Raw genomic sequence first — 18,929 nt, forward strand, 5'->3', positions numbered from 1 at the left:
CAATTTTCCTTGATGTTTTAATCGGCTTTAATAGTGGAAAGCTTGTCTTGCATTCTGTTCATTCATTACTCGGTGCATTAAGGCAGTACAAAGTAAAACAGTAATGAAATGCAGAATAAAGTGTAACAGCTACAGGCAAAATGCAGTGCAGGTAAACGTAGCAGCAAGGTCGTAACAAAGTAGAATGGGAGGTCAAGAGTCCATTTTGTTAAGACACCATTCAATAGTCTTATAACAGTGGGATAGAAGCTGTTCTTGAGCCTGATGGTATGTGCTTCAAGGCTTTGTATCTTCTGCCTGATGGCGATAGGGGAGAAGAGAGAATGATTAGGATGAGTAGGGTCTTTGATTTTGCTGGCTGCTTTACTGAGGCAGTGAGAAGTAAAGACAGGGTCCATGGAGGAGAACTGGTATGATGTGATGGGCCGTGTCAATAGCTGTCTGCAGTTTCTTGCAGATACGGGCAGAGTAATTGCCAGAGCAAGCTTCTTTCTACCCCTTCCTTTGGTTTAGGTGCAGGGCTGTCCCCAGCTGAGAGATTTCTCTATGGTAACAAGGGCGATAACCTATATTTCCAGCACAATAGTGTGCGGCAAGCGTGCCTCTTGTTTTATATTGTATTACAGCACAAACTAAGAGAGGACCATGAAGCTAAGCAGCTGCAACTGGACCCCAGACATGAATATATTTTTGATGTGGTGTCAACCTGTGTCCCTCTGGAGAGGTCTGATATTGAGGATGCAATATTGGAAGGAGCTCAAGTAAGTACAGCTCATCTTCTCTTCGCAAATCCTATTTAGACAGATTTATGTTATAAAATTATGTAAGGTAATTATGCTGCAGAATAGCAGGCATTTGGCAGAAGCACTATATTAAGATAAAAAGCCAATGAAATCTAACTTATTACTGGCAGATCATGATGTATAAGTTGGTCAACAAGTAGGACAATGCCACAAGTGATCCAAGCCACAATCTGACACTCATAACATTAGCTTCAACACTTTTGGACTAAGCTGAGCTGTTAAATTATGAGCAAATGAATTTTGAAAATATTGACAATGGAATATTTTGATGAATTTGAACAAACTGAAGTATTTCACTCTGATTTAACTTTATTCCAAAACCGAAGTCAGATTTTGCTCTCTATCTTAGAACTTACAGATATGATATGAGATTCTTGTAGCTTCTTATGAAGTATCTGTTAAAGCATCTAGTGGTGTATCATTAATTCCAAAAATAATGATAATGATAAAATTAATATTCTTTTCCAGCTGGAACAGATTGATAATTTTTTCATTGTTGATGGCAGACAAAGTCTTTTGTTCTTCTACCAAGAAGTGGATAATCCACAACCAGGTTGTACTTAATTTAGCTTGCTGTGTATATTTCAATCTTGTATCTACAGATGACTGAAATAACTGAATAACAATGGTCTTAATTATAATCATTATTTTATAAGATGATCAAACAGTATTCTCAGTTCCTAGTTTCTTATTCTTAACACATTTTAAGTAGTTAGTAGCAAGCCTTGTAACCTGACCAGTCCAATTCAAAATTTGCCCTCCATGTGTGCAGGTTGAACCTTTCTGTTCCGATAATCCTCTATCCCATGTGTCATCTATCCGGTTGCACTTTGAATTATTAACTCTGGAAGAAAATTCTGAAATTTCACAACATTCTAAATGAAGAAATGCCTGCTACAGCCAGTCCCTCAAAATACTTAATGATAGTAGATGTTAGATCCACTGGAGAGTACTCACTTTTCTTAAGTACCAGGCTAGTAGGGTCTTGTTAAAGCAGGTGGAAACCTCAAACTGGTGTCATGACAACAACCTTTCCCTCAATGCCAGAAAAACAAAAGAGATGATTATTGGCTTCAGGAAGGGGAGCAATGCCCATGATTCCGTGTATCTGAACAGTGCTGAAGTTGAACGAATTGAGAACTTCAAGTTCCTCGAAGTGAGCATCACTATTAGCCTGTCCTGGTGCAGCCACATAGATACCACAGCCAAGAAAGCTCAGCAGCACCTCTACTTCCTTTGGAGGCTAAAGAAATTCACCGTGAACTTGTTGACCCTTTCGAATTTTTATCAATGCACCATAGAAAGCATCCTGTCTGGATGCATAATGGCTTGGTATGACAACTACACTGCCTGTGACTGCAAGAAACTGCAGATTCTTGTGGACACAGCTCAGCACATACCAGAAACCAGTTTCCCTTCAATGAACTCTTGACTATACTTCTTGCTGTCTCAGTAAAGCAAGATAGCTTAATCAAAGGCACCACCCTCTCTCCACAGATGGTCAAAAGCTTGTTCAAAGAGAAGTAAGAAACATCAAAAATGAAGAGAAAAATAGAGAGCATTAGGGATGGAATTCATCATCGTAATATCTTGGCAGTGAAAGGATGATGGGCATACTTGAATCAAAAGACTAGAATTAGAGTAGTGTTACATAGCATGGAAACAGGCTCTTTGGCTCAACTTGTCCATGCTGAGCAAGGTGCCTACCAGAGTTAGTCCCATTTGCCTGTGTTCGGCCTTTTGCACTTTCCCATGTCTAAATATCTTTGAAATGTTGTAACTATACTTATGTCTTCCACTCCCTTTTCAACTCATTCCATAAACTTGCCCCTTGTCTCTCTTCTTTCCCCTCTCACCTTAAATCTGTGGTCTTGAATTTTAGACTCCCCTTCTCTGGGAGAAAGACTGTGGCTATTCACTTTACTGTATCTGTGTTCTTCATGATTTTATAAAGTTCTATAAGAGGATCCCCCAGCTACCGACACTTTTGAGAAAAAATAGACCTTTCTGCATCCTTTCCAGCCTAATGGCGTCCTTTCTATATCTAGGCAACCAGTACTGCACCCGAATACCCAAGCGCTGTCTCACCAATGTCTTGTACAGTTGTAACATGATGCTCTATCTCTTGTATGCAGTGCTCTCGCTGATGAAGACTGGTTTGCCAAGCTCCTTTTTCATCACCCTGCCTATCTGTGTGACTAATCTCAAAAATTTATGGATCTTTCTGTTCTACAGCACTCTCCAGGGCTATGCTATTGACTGGTTTCACTTCTCAGAATATAATATAGATAACCTTTTTCACTGACCACTGTACCAACAACTTAAATATCATTTGGAAACCTGTCTGACATGCCACCTACATTCTCATCCCATTGGAGGGGTATAGGTTACAAAGATGGGGAAGAATCTAGGCTATGGAAGGAGAGAGGGTTGAGAAGACTTTTGAAACCAATGATGAGAACTTTAAAATATGAGTATTCTTAAGATGGGACGTTATCCAGAAGTTTGTTGGGATATTCAGTTTTGAGCATGTTTCTGAACCTATGTTTTACTCTCCATGACCTTAGCATTCTCCCTATAGTCTGCAGCACTACACACTGAATAATCCAGCAATCCTTACTGGGTAAAGGGCTGCCAAAGAAATGCAGAAACAAAACCCTAATGTCTTCCATTTATTTGAAATGGAGAGTTTAGTCTTTTTAACATTAAACACTACGCTATTATAGCTCGGTGCATTCCAGAGTTTGGAGTTCAATTCCAGCGCTGCCTGTAATAGTCCATGAGCCAGTAGGGCTGGTCGGTACCATCTGAGGGGAATAATGCTCATAGTGATTTTTGGTAAGGTATACATCTCTAGAGTTAGAAAGTATGTGATAGCATTGCACCAGTGGTAGCTTTATCATAATCATAATAATTTTCATAATTATGATTAATTATGCTTAATAATCATAATAATTTTCCAAGTCTTCCACATCTTCATCTGAACTTTCCACACTCTCTGAGGTGGATGCCTGGTTCTCACAATCTGCCAGTCTACACGTGTCAGTACACCTGAGGCCATTTGCAACACACATACATCTTGGGAGGGAAAATTTTTTTGGACATTTACAGGCCAGTAGATCCAGGACAGCATCGGGTGCTGGCTGGCCTTCCATCCAGTGCACCACCAACTGTTCAGCTTCCTCTTCTCTCTCCATCTTTTATCCTCTGCCAACAGGGCTTAGCACTTGTGGATCCTTCTCCAAACATCTTCTGCATATTCCAGCCTGGTAGTTGGCTCGCTGTGCATGTTTTGTTAAGCAGTCCTTGCATGGTGGGAGTTCATGACTTTCGATTTCACCATAATGGACTTTGTGCGTTCTCCCCTTGAGTGTGTGGGTTTTTTCTCTGGGTGCTCTGGTTTCCTCGCACAGTCAAAGACACACTGGTTTGCAGGTTAATTGGTCATTGTCAAATGTCTTGTGATTAGGCTAGTGTTAAATAGGTGGGTTTCTGGGTGATGCGGCTCGTTGGGCTGGAAAAGTCTGTTCCCTGCTTTACCTCTAAATAAATAAAAAATAATAAAAGCTGAGTAATGATTGACTAGTCTGTGAATTGGCTAGATTGCATTTACAAGTTATGTTCAACTGGGGGAGAGATATCACGTCATACTCCACATTTTCTCCTGATCACTTACTACTACTCTCAATCTGTACTTGTGTCAGTTATACACTTGTTGCTATTTTAATCTCATGGGGTTTAATAGATCAAACAAGTTTATTACATACATAGTTTATAAAAGTATCTTTCAGAAGTCCTTATACCTATTTTTAATCACACTATCATCAATATTTTTGTCCATTACTGAACTAATCATTCATCTTAACTAAATATAATTTGGATAGAGCATTCCATGTTGGCTTACATTTATTAATACTTCAGAAGATTATAGAGCAAATGAGAATAGTTTGAATGGGGCATCTTGGTTAGTATGGACCATTTGGGTTGAAGGGCTTGTTTCCATACCATATGACTCTATGACAATTATATTTGTCCCCAATTATTCTTTCAAAGTATGAACACCACCTTTGTTGTTCAACCATTCTGTAGTCAGCAGATTTATCACTTCCCCTTGTTCTGAACATGTCCTCTGGCATCCCTCCCATTTCAAAGAAACATTGAAAGGTTGTGGCCAGAGCTTCTGAGATGATCACACTTCCTTCCCTGAATGACCTCTATTATCCCATTCAGAATTAGTGATCTTTCTAGGTAAGCATTGCCAACCTTCTAAATATACTAATGTTTTTTTTTCATTTTTATTTTCCATGTGATTTGCAGTGTCCTTTATTTTAGTGAAGATTACTCATTTAGTATGTCATTGATGTTCCCTACCATGCAAGAAGTTCTTTTCTTTGATTCTTAATCAAGCACTATTCTTTGAGTACCCTTTCTCTACTTGTATATTATGAAAGGCTTTTGGGTTCCCTTTCAGACTGTTTGCTAATCTATTCTCATTCACTGCCATCGACCACCTGCAACTATTTCAGTTGCAAATATCAGAATTATTCCACATTTCTTTTTCATGACGACTAAAGATCTGATGAATATTTCATGTCATGAAGATAAGTTGAAAGATTTGGAGAAAGTTTGAAAAACTGCATGTACAGGAAATCTGTAAATTTAACAAGCAATACTAGAAGCAGCAGTTCAGGTAGCATCATCAGATGGAGAATTAGTGTCAATGTCATTATCTTATATCAGAACCAGAAAAAATTGGAAAGGAAACTGGTATTTACAGAGTAGAAGATGGATGGGGGGTGGGGTGGGTAGATTAAAATGGAATGTCTGTATTGGAGTGAAAACCAAGTAAGATTGAATGTCGGAGTGGTGGTACCAGCTGAAGGATGGCAGTAAAGCCATAGGACTGAAGATACAAAAATCCACAAACACATACCAACAGGCTCAAGAATAGCTTCTATATCACTGTTATAAGACTATTAAACAGGACTGATAAGGTAGACTCTTGACATCACAATCTATGTCATCATGATCTTGCACCTTATTGTCTTCCTGCTTTGCACTTTCGCTGTAACACTTCATTTTGCGCTGTTATCATTTTACCTTGTACTACCTCAATTCAATGCTGTAATGAATTGAACTGTATACAAGACAAGTTTTTCACTGTGCCCCGGTACATGTGACAATAATAAATCATTTTACTAATTCAAATGATGTAGAGATTTACTTCTTTCAAGTCATTGCATTTATTTCCCTCAAAGAAATGCATCTGGTATGTTGGCTCCTATACTGAGCAAAACAACTCTAGATTGGATGACTTCCTGCTGGAACACCTTTGTTCAGTTGTAGTGCTGACCTGAGCTTCCAGTTTCCTGTCACTTTAATTTTCCATTTTGATCTCTTTGACTTTGCCCACTAATAAAGCTCAAGGAAAAACATCCCATCTCTCAACTTGATGCAAGACAGCCTTCCAGGCTCAAGTCAAGTTTAATGATTTCCAATAATGAACCATTTTAGTCTATTTTCTCATATTTCCAGGATTTATTTTCTATTTTTCTGTTATTTCAGATTTCATTTATCTCCTCCTATTCATACTTGAGACATGCCTTTACTCAAGAAGAACCACCACTATCTGCACCATTCCGTCTCCTGGTCTCCACTCCATCATGGACCTGACCATTTATCTTAAATTTCTTACTTTTTCTCTGCAACTTAAAACTTGTTGCACTTCCAACTTTTCTCGGATGGTGAAAGGCATTGCCTGAAGCATTAACTCCGCTTCATAGATACTGCCTGGCCTATTGGGTGTTTCCAGCATTTTCTGTTTTGATTCAAAAAGAATGATTTTGATGAGGTGGTAATAGCAAAAAGAAACAAAACCGTTTTCTTCTGAACAATGACTCAACTTTTAGTTCAAATTATTGATGTCTTGACAATAGTTTGTAATTTAATTCAATATGCGAATTTTACCAAAATAACTGCATTATGCATTCTAATAACCATGAAGTACAAGTCACCCATATTAACCTTATTTTAATGAGGATTTATGACAAAGTTTTCAATTATTATTTTCTGTTATGATGTAGTTGCTCTCGAGCCATGTGGTCCCATGTTAGGATTTACAAGTTGCAAAGTGAAGAAGCTATTTCTTACTGATGGGAAACATGCTGGTTTGACTGGAATTTGTATTGCTTTCCTTCGAGCAAGTACCAGCAGAGCCATCACATATGAAAACATATACAGGGTAAATTATTTTGAAAAATTCAAATGCTGCAGTTATTACCACATTTTTGCTTCAGCAACAATGATATATCTGGATGTTTTGTGATTTAGAGGAATCTTTGAGATGATGGTGTTTTTATCTAAATGCTGACTTTCTTCTTTTAGATTGTAGGCAGGTAATACTAAAAGTCTTGAGAAATCTACTATGCACACAGAAAGTAGCCACAGTGTGCTACTAATAGGAGGTATTTAGGCAAAGAAGTGGAGTGCTAGTCAAAGGAATTCTGCTGGTTTCCTTGTGATCTTGCCTTTTGAGTGTTGTTGGAGTTGTACCTTTCTATCCTCGTAAAAATGTTCCATAACCTTCCTAATTTGTATCTTTCAAGAGGTAGAAAAGGTTGGGGGAGTCAAGGGATCAGGCACTTGTTGCAGAATAATATGGTCCTGATCCCTATTACTAACCAAATCGTTTAGTTAAGTATTTGGTCTTTGGTGACCCCAGGATATTCATGGTGTGGGTTACCATGAATAATTTTTGACTTTTAAAGTACTGCTTTTTAGGAATAATGTATTCTTGTAAACAATAATAATATCAGTGTTGAAGGTTAGACTGTGTTGGGTGTGTGACTATCTCAGTATTATTATTTGGAGTTCAGGGCCACTGAAAATATGTCTCAGCAATTTTAAACAGAAGCAAAGTAGATAAAATATAAGGCAATACTCTCTTTTAACGTAGTGTATAAACCTCCGTAATATTGTTTCAGAATCAAATTTTGTGTTTGAAAGTGAAATTGCTGCCAGTAACCAATGGATTAATTTGTTGTTAAGTTTCATTCTCTGCACTTTAACTTATTTAAAATGACTCACGAAGAACCTATTTTGAAAATGCTAAAAACCCAAAAGTCCTCAGCCTTGCTTGTGCTGGCATCATTCCTTCACTGAGAAAACAGTAGAAATCATATTTGTTCATGTATAGCTTTTCTCTACAGTGCTAGTGGTGTCGGAGCAGCACCAATGAATTTCCCAGTGAGTAAGTATACTATTAAGATTTGCAAGAAATAATTTTAACTTTGGTATTTCCAAATGTTTGAAACTAAAACACAAGGATCTCATTCTCTGTTATACCACTATATGCTGTTAAGATTTTTTATCTTTTTATCCTTTTAATTTTAGAATACCACCCAATCACTTAAAGCCTTTTAATTTTTGTTTCTCTTCTCATGGTGCTGGTTTATTGTACTTCCTACATTCTCTTGTTTTTTCTCTTACTCCATCATTCTATTTGTATTTTTCTTTATTTGCTCCATTCTCTCTGCAGTGTGTATACACAGACTTTTGTAACCATCTCTTAGAATATCATTCTCTCCATCTTAAAACTATTTTTATACTTTGCGATTGGAGATCTTCTCTCCTTGAAGAGTTTTAATGAGGTGAATGTGGAGAGATTGCCTCCTGTTGTGAGAGGTCCTGCAATAACATTGCAATGTTTTAAAATAAGGGGTCACCCATTTAAACTGCCGGCTGGTGGCATAGTGGCAACAGCGCTGGACTTGAGAGCGAAGGCTCCCGAGTTCGAACCCAGCTGGCTCCCCAGGCACACTTTCCATCCATGCTGGGTTGAGCGTTGAGCTAACAACTCGACCTTGTAAAAAAGAAATTGCCTGCTACAGAAACATCAACAGCAAGAAGTTGATGGCCTGTGCTGTCTCGTGAGGTTAAAAGGCAATTTCCTTTTTTCCATTTAAACTAGAGAGATGAGGTGATTTTTCTCAAATGCTCGTGAATGTTCCATGAACAATAATAGATGCAAAGTCTTTAATTATTTTATGGCGTGGTTGATAGATTCTTGATTAAATGTGGTGGGAGGTGATTGGGGTAAGAGGAAATGCAGAACTGAAGTAATGGTCGGATCAGGCACGATCTTATTGATTGGGGGAATAGAACTGAAGGGCTGAATGGCCTATGCTATTTGTAATTTTAACGTTTGTATATAGGAGGCAAAAAAAGTTGCCTTTTGGTGAAAATTCAAGGTTTTTTGTTGCTTCGCAACATTTTCTATTTTTTTAGGAAGTAAGCTTTAATGTTTTGGATGCTGAAGGGCTTGGGCTCCTGAAGTCAGTTGAACATCTGTTAGGTGATGCATTTATACCCATGCTGAAAAATATGAACCAAGGATGGGGACTGCTGAGCAAACCTGAATCTACAACAGTCAGACAGGGATTTCTTAATTCCTTGGATGGGTTTGTCAGTGTCCTCTCTACAGCACAACACAATCTAGCCAAGGAGGTAAGTTTACTTAAATTTCTTTATGCTGCTGTCATATTAATAGAGCAATAACACTAACAAAGCAATTTGCTATTCCTACAAATATGCATGTACAATTTCCATTGTAACTGGACATTAGGAAATAAAGAGATAGAAAGGTATGTTCTCCGGAGGGAGGGGAAATGGGAACAGAAGACAGATCTAGGGGACAGAGTATGAAGAAATCATTAGCAGACAGGATTCTGCAGATGCCTGAAATCCAGAGCAACATACCCTAATGCTGGAGGAACTCATCAGGTCAAGAAGCATCTAAAGACAGGAATAAACACTTGATGTTTGGGCCAAGACCCTTTATTCTATCTTGATGAAGTGCCTCTGCCCAAAAGTCGACTGTTTATTCCTCTCCATTAATGCTGCCTGACCTGCTGTGTTCCTCCAGCATTTTGAGAGTATGAAGAGTGCCAGTTTGGAGTGGACGTCTATGGAGGATTGAGAGTGTGAAGTTCGTTAGTAATTTCTTTGAAAGAGGATGGGTTTTCTACAGGAGATGGTTGGGATTACAATCATTGTCAACAGCACCTATAAAAACTATTCATTCTCCCTTGGAAGTTTTCATGTTTTATTGTTTTACAACATTGAATCACAGTAGATTTTATTTGGCTTTTATGACACTGATCAACAGAAAAGACTCTTTCGTGTCAAAGTGAAAGCAAATTTCTGCAAATTGGTCTAAATTTATTATAATTATTAAACACAAAATAATTGATTGCCTAATTGCTCAACTGCCAGCTGGTGGCATGGTATCAGCGCTGGATTTCGGGGCGAGAGGTCCCGAGCTCAAATCCGGCCGGCTCCCTTGCATGCTCTCCATCTGTGCCTGGGTTGAGTGTCAAGCTAACAACTTGACCTCGTTAAAAAAAACCTGGAGAGGGATGGGCTCCACCAGGTTTCAGATGCCCAAGACACGCCGTACGATGAGCACACAAAAAACGTTTGGTGCAAAAAGCTTGTCATGATAGCGCCCCGACGACTTCACCAGGAGTTAACACACGTACACACACACACACACACACACACGCACACACAATTGCTCACCCTTCAAGTCAGTATTTGGTAGATGCAACTTTGGCAGTAATTATAGCCTTTAGTCTGTGTGGATAGCTCTCTATCAGCTTTGCACATCTGGACACTTCAATTTTTTCCCATTCTTCTTTACAAAACTGTTCAGAGATTAAAGATTAAAGTCTGTCATGAGCCTTGTGGCCCATCAGGCTGGTGCTTATGCCGGTTTCCGTGGCGTGAAGCAACTGAGAGTACGAGACTCCCCCCCCCCCCCCCCCCCGGAAGTCTGTAACTCCTCCAGAGTTGTCGTAAATGTCTTGGTGGCATCTCTCTTTAGTTACCTTCTTGCGTGGTCACTCAGTTTTTGAGGATGGCCTGCTCTAGGCTGATTTACAGGTGTGCCATATTCTTTTCAATTCTTGATGATTGACTTAACTGTATTCCAAGGGATATTCAGTGATGTGGAAATTTTCTTGTGTCCATCTCCTGATTTGCGCTTTTCAATAACCTTTGAATGGAGTTGCTTGGAGTGTTCTTTTGCCTTAATGGTGTAGTTTTTGCCAAGATACTGACTCACCAGCAGTTGCACCTTCCAGATACATACGTATTTTTACTATAATCAATTGAAACACCTTGACTGCTCCTGGTGATCTCCATTTAACTAAAGATGTGACATCTAAAACTAATTGGCTGCACCAGTGATGACTTGTTGTCTCATATTAAAGGAGTGGACACTTCTGCAATCAATTATTTTTGTTTTATATTTGTAGTTAATTTAGATCACTTTGTAGATATCAGTTTTCACTTTGACACAAAAGACTCTTTTTCTCTTCATCAGTGTCAAAAAAAGCCAAATTAAATCCACTGTGATTCAATGTTGTCAAACAATAAATGATGAAAACTTCCAAGAGGGATGAATACTTCTTATAGGCACTGTATATCAGTGGATAAATATTTGAATGGGAACACTGGGCAACTGGCTTTAGCAATAAATGGTTCATACCTGTGTTGAATGACTTCTCCATGTTATAAATAATTATACGTATGATTTAGTCGATTAAAATTTACATTCACCCTTGTCTGAATAGTAAGTATTTATATCTCACTTGATTATGCTCTGTTTCTTCTATTTGACCATTTAAATAATAGGCATCAGTTAGTCTCATGAGACCATGGATTTGCACCTTAGAAGGTTTCCAGGGCGCAGGCCTGGGCAAGGTTGTATGGAAGACCGGCAGTTGCCCATGCTGCAAGTCTCTCCTCTCCATGCTACCGATGTTGTCCGAGGGAAGGGCACTAGGGCCGTTAACAGCTTGGCACTGGTGTCGTCGCAGAGCAATGTGTGGTTAAGTGCCTTGCTCAAGGACACAACACACTGCCTCAGCTGAGGCTTGAATTAGCCACACGCCAACACCATTTAAAAAATACTGCTAAATTCAAATCTAACACTGAAGGAGATCTTCCTTTCACATATTGTAGGTACGATTAGAACAATGTGTTTCAGAAGAACTGAGAAATTTGAAATGGCCATCAGAGTTTGGGCTGGTACCTCCTGAAATGTTGAAGCAAGCTGAAAAACGTCTGAAAATTTGGATCAAGCAAATTGAACAGGTCAGGAATGAGAGGTTTGAGCATTGGGGCAGATTATAGCTCTTTTTATACAGATGTGAATGCAGTCAGCAGTATTACGGCTATCTTACACTGGAGTCACTTGGAGGTCAGAATCATGTATCATATCATCCAATGGCTCCATACCTTAGGCATACTAAATATTTTGATATTTTAAGGGGCATTTTACCTTTGGGCAGGAAGATACTGGAGCACCCATTGCACCTCTGCTTTCATCCCCTCTTCTCCTGCCCAGTGCAAGAGAAGAGGTCCCTTTTCCTCTCCAAATCCACCCTATCTAGTCCTTTCAACATTCGGTAGGTTTTAATGAGTTTCCACCCGCATTCTTCTAAATTCCAGAGAGTACAGGCTTGAAGCTGCCAAGGTAGTAATCTTGGGATTACTGCCTGTGCCACGCGACAGTGAGAGTAGGAATGGAATGAGGTGGAGGATAAATGTGTGGCTGAGGGATTGGAGCAGGGGGCAGGGATTCAAGTTTCTGGATCATTAGGACCTCCTTTGGCGCAGGTGTGACCTGTACAAAAAGGACGGGTTGCACTTGAATCCTAAGGGGACCAATATCCTGGCAGGGAGATTTGCGAAGGCTACTGGGGAGACTTTAAACTAGAATGGTTGGGGGGTGGGAACCAAATTGAAGAGACTAGGAGAGAGGAGGTTAGTTCACAAATAGAGAAAGCTAGCAGATAGTGTGTGAGGGAAGATAGGCAGGGGACAGAGAAAGGAAGCACTCAGACTTAAGATGTAGGGGCGAAGGAAGAAAAAGATAACAAAGTTGTTTGCACCATCAGGGATAAACAGAAAGTAAGAGGTGGAGAGTTTCTTAAATGCATCTATTCTAATGCTAGGAGCGTTGTAAGAAAGGTGGATGAGCTTAGAGCATGGATTGATACCTGGAAATATGATGTTGTAGCTATTAGTGAAACATGGTTGTAGGAGGGGTGTGATTGGCAACTAAATACTGTAATCCTGGATTTCGTTGCTTCAGGTGTGATAGAATTGGAGGGGCAAGAGTGTTGCATTGCTTGTCAGAGAAAATATTACAGCGGTGCTTTGGCAGGATAGACTAGAGGACTCGTCTAGGGAGGCTATTTGGGTGGAATTGAGGAATGGGAAAGGTGTAGTAACGCTTATAGGGGTGTATTATAGACCACCTAATGGGGAGCGAGAATTGGATGAGCAAATTTGTAAGGAGATAGCAGATATTTGTAGTAAGCACAAGGCTGTGATTGTGGGAGATTTTAATTTTCCACACATAGACTGGGAAACCCATTCCGTAATAGGGCTGGATGGTTTGGAGTTTGTAAAATGTGTGCAAGATAGTTCTTTGGAGCAATACATAGGGGTACCAACTAGAGAAGGGGCAGTGTTGGATCTCCTGTTAGGGAATGAGGTAGGTCAGGTGACAGAGGTATGTGTTGGGGAGCACTTCAGGTCCAGTGATCACAATGCCATTAGTTTCAATATAATTATGGAGAAGGATAGGACTGGACCCAGGGTTGAGATTTTTGATTGGAGAAAGGCTAACTTCGAGGAGATGCGAAAGGATTTAGAAGGAGTGGATTGGACAATTCGTTTTATGGGAAGGATGTAATAGAGAAATGGAGGTCATTTAAAGGTGAAATTTTGAGGGCACAGAATCTTTATGTTCCTGTTAGGTTGAAAGGAAAGGTTAAAAGCTTGAGAGAGCCATGGTTTTCAAGGGATATTGGAAACTTGGTTCGGAAAAAGAGAGAGATCTTCAATAAATATAGGCAGCCTGGAGTAAATGAGGTGCTCGAGGAATATAAAGAATGTAAAAAGAATCTTAAGAAAGAAATTAGAAAAGCTAAAAGAAGATATGAGGTTGCTTTGGCAAGTAAGGTGAAAATAAATCCAAAGGGTTTCTACAGTTATAGGATAGTGAGGGATAAAATTGGTCTCTTAGAGAATCAGAGTGGACTGCTATGTGCGGAGCCAAAAGAGATGGGGGAGATTTTGAACAATTTCTTTTCTTCGGTATTCACTAAGGAGAAGGATATTGAATTGTGTAAGGCAAGGGAAACAAGTAGGGTAGTTATGGAAACTATGACGATTAAAGAAGAGGAAGTACTGGTGCTTTTAAGGAATATAAAAGTGGATAAGTCTCCGGGTCCTGACAGGATATTCCCTAGGACCTTGAGGGAAGTTAGTGTGGAAATAGCAGGGGCTCTGACAGAAATATTTCAAATGTCATTAGAAATGGGGATAGTGCCGGAGCATTGGCGTATTGCTCATGTTGTTCCATTGTTTAAAAAGGGTTCTAAGAGTAAACCTAGCAATTATCGGACTGTGAGTTTGACATCAGTGGTGGGTAAATTGATGGAAAGTATTCTTAGAGATGGTATATATAATTATCTGGATAGACAGGGACTGATTAGGAACAGTCAACATGGATTTGTGCGCGGAAGGTCATGTTTGACAAATCGTACTGAATTTTTTGAAGAGGTTACCAGGAAAGTTGACGAGGGTAAAGTGGCGGATGTTGTCTATATGGACTTCAGTGAGGCCTTTGACAAGGTTCCACATGGAAGGTTAATAAGGAAGGTTCAATCGTTATGTATTAATATTGAAGTAGTAAAATGGATTGAGCAGTGGCTGGTTGGGAGATGCCAGAGAGTAGTGGTGGATAACTGTTTGTCAGATTGGAGGCCGGTGTCTAGTGGTGTGCCTCAGGGACCTGTACTGGGTCCAATGTTGTTTGTCATACATATTAATGATCTGGATGATGGGGTGGTAATTGGATTAGTAAGTATGCAGATGATACTAAGATAGGTGGAGTTGTGGATAATGAAGTTGGTTTTCAAAGCTTGCAGAGAGATTTAGGCTAGTTAGAAGAGTGGGCTGAAAGATGGCAGATGGAGTTTAATGCTAATAAATGTGAGGTGCTACATTTTGGTAGGACTAATCAAAATAGGACATACATGGTAAATGGTAGGGCATTGAAGAATGCAGTAGAACAGAGGGATCTGGGAATAATGGTGCATAGTTCCCTGAAGGTAGAATCTCATGGATAGGATGGTGAAGAAAGCTTTTGGTATGCTGGCCTTTATAAATCAGAGCATTGAGTATAGGAGTTGGGATGTAATGTTGAAATTGTACAAGGCATTGGTAAGGCCAAATTTGGAGTATTGTGTACAGTTCTGTGTACAGTTCTGGTCACCGAATTATAGGAAAGATGTCAACAAAATTGAGAGAGTACAGAGAAGATTTACTAGAACGTTACCTGGGTTTCATCTCCTAGGTTACAGAGAAAGGTTGAACAAACTGGGTCTTTATTCTTTGGAGTGTAGAAGGTTGAAGGGGGGGGACTTGATAGAGGTATTTAAAATTATGAGAGGGATAGATAGAGTTGATGTGGATAGGCTTTTTCCATTGAGAGTGGGGGAGATTCAAACAAGAGGACATGAGTTGAGAGTTAAAGGGCAAAAGTTTAGGGGTAACATGAGGGGGAACTTCTTTACTCAGCGAGTGGTAGCTGTGTGGAATGAGCTTCCAGCAGAAGTGGTTGAGGCAGGTTTGACGTTGTCATTTAAAGTTAAGTTGGATAGCTATATGGACAGGAAAGGAATGGAGGGTTATGGGCTAAGTGCAGGTCAGTGGGACTAGGTGAGAGTAAGAGTTTGGCACGGACTAAAAGGGCCAAGATGGCCTGTTTCCGTGCTGTAATTGTTATATGGTTATATGGTTATGTGGTTATATCACATGATGGCAGTTCTGAAGAGAACTGCTCTAAGAACTCTACCAGTGATGAGAGATAAGGCAGCAGAACTTATTCTTCATATGTCACTGCAGATAATGTTTGTTTTATGTGTGTCAATGCAGTAGAGTTGGGATTGTTGAACATGCCACATAGGACATGTTGCATGTCAGTCCTCCTGTGACCTTGCACTGAGCTGGTGTATACTCCCACAGAGATCACCTTATTTTTAGTGTTTTATTGAAGATAGATATGATAAACTGCAGTTTACTTGTGATTACGATAGGAACAGCCGTAGTTATAACCTGGTTGAGGTTGAAACAAAGCACATTGTATAAATTTCCTCTTCATTCACTTAGAGGGATACAAGGATAGATGATGATGGTAGTTGCAAAATGTTTCTTATTCTTCTGGAAAGTAGCATTAATATTATAGAAAATATAATCTGTCCACTCATTAAACTGTGCAGTAGAAATATGATGTGAATTCATCTGTTCAGAAATTGGCAAGTAGTTTGAACCCATTTTGAGAAGTGGCAGTTACTCTCATCCACACATTCACAGAGAACAAAAATGAGCTGAGGAATAATTGCAGGACCGTGATGAAATATCTGTGAACCAACTAAGTGTCTGAACAGTCACAGAAGCTGTTAGTTCAAAGAAGAAGTCTTTTGGAAGAAATAAGCAATTAAGACAAGCAAGATCCAAAGTCTTTTGGACTTTCCAGCTATTCCCAAATCTTCTCCTGTTAGTATGCTTTATCCCATGTCTAAGCACTTAGCATTTAGTTTAATTTTTTTTTCATTTTCTTCTTCGTTAATTTCTTTGGGATCTGGGTATTACTGGTAAGGCAAGAATCTATTAACCATCCCTGAATGCTCTTGAGAAGGTGATGGTAAAACCCCTTCTTGAACCATTGTAATCCTCCCTGTGATGGCGCTCCCACGGTGCTCTGGGAAGGGTGTTTCAGGACCATAACGTTGTAAGTTTAGGAGATGCTGTGAGAGTGGCCGAGGTGAGCAACTGCAGTGCACTTTGTAGATGGTATATTGACATTGACATTGTGGACTGGTGATGTAGGATAAGGTGGATGAGATGGCAATCAAACAAGTTGTTTTTTTTCTGGACACTGTAGTGATGCTTGAGAATCATCCAAGTTGCTCTCTTCCAGGCAAATGGAAAGCACTTAATCATGCTTTGAGTTGCGTCTTATAAATGGAGGAAAAGTTTTGGAAATTAAGGAGGGGAGTCAGATACAGTAGGATACGCAGCCACTGACCTGTTGTTGTAGCCAATACTATTTGGCTGGTCCAGATGAGATTCTGACATTGATGAGCCAAAAATGTTGGCGGTAGTAACATTGATGATAGTAATACCACTGAGTGTCAAAGATAGATGGTTAAGAGTTAGGAAGATTTCGGCTGGGCAAATGGAACAGTATGCAAAATTGCATTGATGTATGATAAATCTAATTGGTTTATCAACGATTGTTAATTAAGAATTCTAAATAAATGCAATAAAATATACAGCACCAATTTGGCAATCCTTTATTGTCTGCTGAGAGCTAATCTGTAATAAATATTGAAATGCCACTCTCAGCAGCCGGTGCCAAAGCACTTTTTATGCTTGATACAACATTCCTCTGCTTCTGATCTTTTCCTCTAAGATGCTGACGGAGAGCGAGCAGGTGCGGAAGGAAGCAGATGATGCTGGGCCACGGGTGGAGCTGGAACACTGGAAAAACTGCCTGACCCGATTCAATTGTTTGACTCAGGAGATCCAGCGAGCAGATGTCAAGACCATTCTTGGCATCATCACAGCTGCTAAATCAAAGCTGTTGAAGGTTTGAAGAAATACATTGATTGAAGCTTATAGTTTCTTAACAACTATTAAAGTCCATGCTGAACTCCCCCCTCACAAAAATGATAAAATTTTGTAGCCTGGAATTTCTAAGAAGGATACAACCGATCTTTATCTTTACTTCAATGGAGAAGTGGCAGATGTGATTTGTTGATGTACTGCCTCCTACACTTCTGTCAATCTGCCAACGTTATGATGGAAGATTGGAAGAAGTTCAGAAATCCTACCTCAGTCAATTATTGCAATAGAGATATCTTGTAAAAGGAAAGCAGAAAATGCTGGAAACACTCAATAGGTCAAACAGTGTCGATGGAAAGAAAATCAATTTTTGATGAAGCATCTTTCGCTGAAAGCTCTATTTCTCTTTCCACTCATGCTACCTGATTTGTTGTGTGTTTCCAGCAATTTTTTTCAGATTTTTTGCAACTATAGCTTTTTATTTTTTGTGCTTCATCAAAGAGTTTTTACATTGACGTACATAAACCTTAGAATGTATAGCATTTGATAGTTCTGGGCCTATATTTACTGGAGTTTAGAAGAATGACAGGAGATCTAATTTCAATTTTACGAAACTTTTTGAATATTGAAAAGCCTAGATAGAGTGGAATGGAGAGGATGTTTCCTTTGATAGGGGAGTCTAGGACAAGAGGGCACAGTCTCAGAATAGAAAGGCCTCCCTTTAGAACAGAGATGAAGGGGGATTTATTTAGCCAGAGGGTGGTGAATCTGTGGTGTTCGTTGCCACAGATGACTGTGGAGGCCAAGTCATTAGGTATATTTAAAGCGGAGGTTCATAGATTTTTAATTAGTAAGGGCATCAAAGGTTATGGGAAAAAGGCAGGAGAATGGGGTTGAAAGGGATAATAAATCAGGAATGACAGAGCAGAGTCTATGGGCTGAATGGCTAATTCTGCTCCTATGCCTTAAGTTCTTAAACCCATAAGAAGGTCATTTGGCCTATGGTGGCACCCAAGGGAGCAATCCTTTTAGTTCCATTCCTACTTGGCCATCAATTATTCTTTATTTTTGCCATCAAGACACTAAGTGCTAACTTAGAGAAGCAAATTAACCTATTAGTATTTGATTGAGATGTGAGAATAAACCAAAATACTCAGTGAAAGCCCACGTGGTACTGGGTAGGATGTATTAACTCTGCACAGGCAGTACTAAAGCAGGGTCAAGTCCAGGTCTTTGGAGCTATGAGACAAGCACAGACTACTATGTCAGGTTCTGTCTCCATTTGTTTATTTTGTTTTCTCATTGTGAAGTAATTTCTTTGTTAGTCATTTCCAGCAGAATTTACTCACTTGGATCTCAAACAGTTAAAGCTATTATTGTCACTGTGGTTCCTTGACAAGAGCAACTGATGATTTTTCT

General features: G+C 39.5%; 1 protein-coding gene across 1 annotated transcript in view; it reads left to right on the forward strand.

Annotated features, from left to right (window-relative positions):
• The first annotated feature begins 396 nt into the window (after positions 1–396).
• The window catches only part of LOC134356604 (dynein axonemal heavy chain 5-like), a 197,532-nt gene continuing 178,999 nt past the window's right edge, over positions 397–18,929 (forward strand). Inside the window, exons 1-7 of the mRNA XM_063067562.1 lie at positions 397–468; positions 627–761; positions 1,272–1,356; positions 6,887–7,044; positions 9,090–9,308; positions 11,829–11,960; positions 17,359–17,535. Coding sequence (XP_062923632.1) covers positions 397–468; positions 627–761; positions 1,272–1,356; positions 6,887–7,044; positions 9,090–9,308; positions 11,829–11,960; positions 17,359–17,535 — 978 coding nt within the window. The remainder of the gene's footprint in view (positions 469–626; positions 762–1,271; positions 1,357–6,886; positions 7,045–9,089; positions 9,309–11,828; positions 11,961–17,358; positions 17,536–18,929) is intronic.

The sequence above is a fragment of the Mobula hypostoma genome, chromosome 14, assembly GCF_963921235.1.
Source record: "Mobula hypostoma chromosome 14, sMobHyp1.1, whole genome shotgun sequence".
In the NCBI taxonomy this organism is placed as follows: Eukaryota; Metazoa; Chordata; class Chondrichthyes; order Myliobatiformes; family Myliobatidae; genus Mobula; species Mobula hypostoma.